This window comes from Myotis lucifugus, unplaced genomic scaffold (assembly GCF_000147115.1).
Source record: "Myotis lucifugus unplaced genomic scaffold, Myoluc2.0 scaffold_405, whole genome shotgun sequence".
NCBI lineage: Eukaryota > Metazoa > Chordata > Mammalia > Chiroptera > Vespertilionidae > Myotis > Myotis lucifugus.
Window position 1 is genome coordinate 950,251 of NW_005871453.1, and position 1,845 is coordinate 952,095.

At 46.3% G+C, this 1,845-nt stretch overlaps 1 protein-coding gene across 1 annotated transcript in view; it reads right to left on the minus strand.

The window, feature by feature from the left end:
• The window catches only part of LOC102440847 (monofunctional C1-tetrahydrofolate synthase, mitochondrial), a 64,708-nt gene that overhangs the window by 37,043 nt on the left and 25,820 nt on the right, over window positions 1–1,845 (minus strand). Inside the window, exon 6 of the mRNA XM_006102213.3 lies at window positions 347–499. Within this exon, the coding sequence (XP_006102275.2) occupies window positions 347–499 (153 nt within the window). The remainder of the gene's footprint in view (window positions 1–346; window positions 500–1,845) is intronic.

The window sequence follows — 1,845 nt, forward strand, 5'->3', positions numbered from 1 at the left end:
ATCTTACCATTTTGAGTGCAATGACGTGAAAAAGACCGAGAAGCACTAAACTAAACCATTCTACCGTCTAAACGGCAGACTGAATTCTGCAGAGTCATTCCCTTCTGTGTTCTATAAGCAGAATCAGTCTTATGACTCAAGGGATCCTAAATACACCATTGCCACCCCCCTCCCCCCCAAAATCCAAACCACAATGGCGAAGTGTTTTGTGGTGGAAGAGAATGCTTAGAAAAGCAGCAAATGCCATTAAGTGCTTCCAATACCTGCTGTGCAGAGCGCTGGCCGAGCATCAGCACTTCAGGCACCATGACATCAGACGGAAGGATTTCTGGAGGGCATTACTCACCGTTCCGACCAACGGGTAAATGAACCCAGCGCCGATGCTGGCCCGGACGTCACTAATGGGTAGGATGAAGTCCCTGGGTACCCCTTTCTTGTCGGGTTGGTGAGAAAGAGAAAGGTGGGTCTTTGCCATGCAGATGGGCAAATTTCCAAAACCCTGCGAGAAAGGAGAGGCAATGTGTTCATTGAGCATAAATGGGAGTCCCCTGTACTTGCTTAATGTGACTCCGTACAACGCCCACAGCTCAGATCCAGGCACACAGTAGGGACCTTAACTACCTGGTCACTGAGCCAGAAGGTGGGACAGACACTCATCTCCATGGGCTCATCTCCTGGCAGGTTGAGGATGTCTGTTATTTATCTCGGAGAAGTCTCCTTACGGGAAGGCAGCATTATATGTGTGTTTGGGGGAAAGCGTGGTTATTTTCAGCAAAGCAGCAGCAGCAGCAGCTGTAGAAATCACTTTCCAAGGATATTAATATCCGGGACTCAGAAAGGTAATCTGGAGAAAGGCTTGGTAATGAGGCTTTTAGCCACTCGTTCTTGGAAGCTGTCAGGAAGCAAAGGGCCCCTTTGTGTTGGCTTATGAATCATGGCTATTTGATCTGCGATTACATTATAGGAACTAAGATGAGGTCACCACTTAAGCCGCTTATTTTTAAGGACCAAAGGCTGCGCCTGACCCAGCGTTCCAAAGGTGAAAGAGCAGGAAGTCACATGTGGGGTCTCACAAAAAGGACAGTGTCCTCGAAGCCTGGCTCCGATTAAAGGGCACAGAGTGGCCCTTCAGAGACTTGGCTAATTAAGGGCAAGCGCATACTTGACACATCACTTTTAAGGAATATCCCCTTGGTAGAGATAAAAGGAATGCAATCTTCAGAGGTGACCCACACAGAATTCCTTATGATTCAACTGAAAACTATCTGAAAAATGTTGAGTTTATTGATGGGGGCAGGGGGTGGGGCTTTTTTCTCTTTGAAAGGATGTATATACTGATCAGAATTCTGCTGGGAACAGGCACTTTGCTCTGCAGAAATGGGGCCCAGAATTTTGGGTTTCAGAGATCACTCAAATATTGAGATAACTTTTTAATTTTAATTTTATTTTCTGATTACAGTTTGTACTCAGTACTATTTTGTATTAGTTTCAGGTCTACAGAACAGCGGATAGACACTAGAAGTGATTTTAATCAACTGATGTAGGTTTGCCAGTGGGCATATTAAAAAAACACACTGCCCTAGTTGGTTTGGCTCAGTGGATAGAGCGTCAGCCTGCAGACCAAAGGGTCCCAAGTTCGATTCTGGTCAAAAGCACGTACCTTGGTTATAGGCTCTTCCCTGGCCCAGACCCTGGTCGGGGCGTGTGCAAGAGGCAACCAATTGATGTGTTTCTCTCACACCGGTATTTCTCTCTGTCTTTCCCTCTCCCTGCCGCTCTCTCTAAAAGATCAATGGAAAATATCCTCAGGTAAGGACTACACACACACACACACACAAACACACA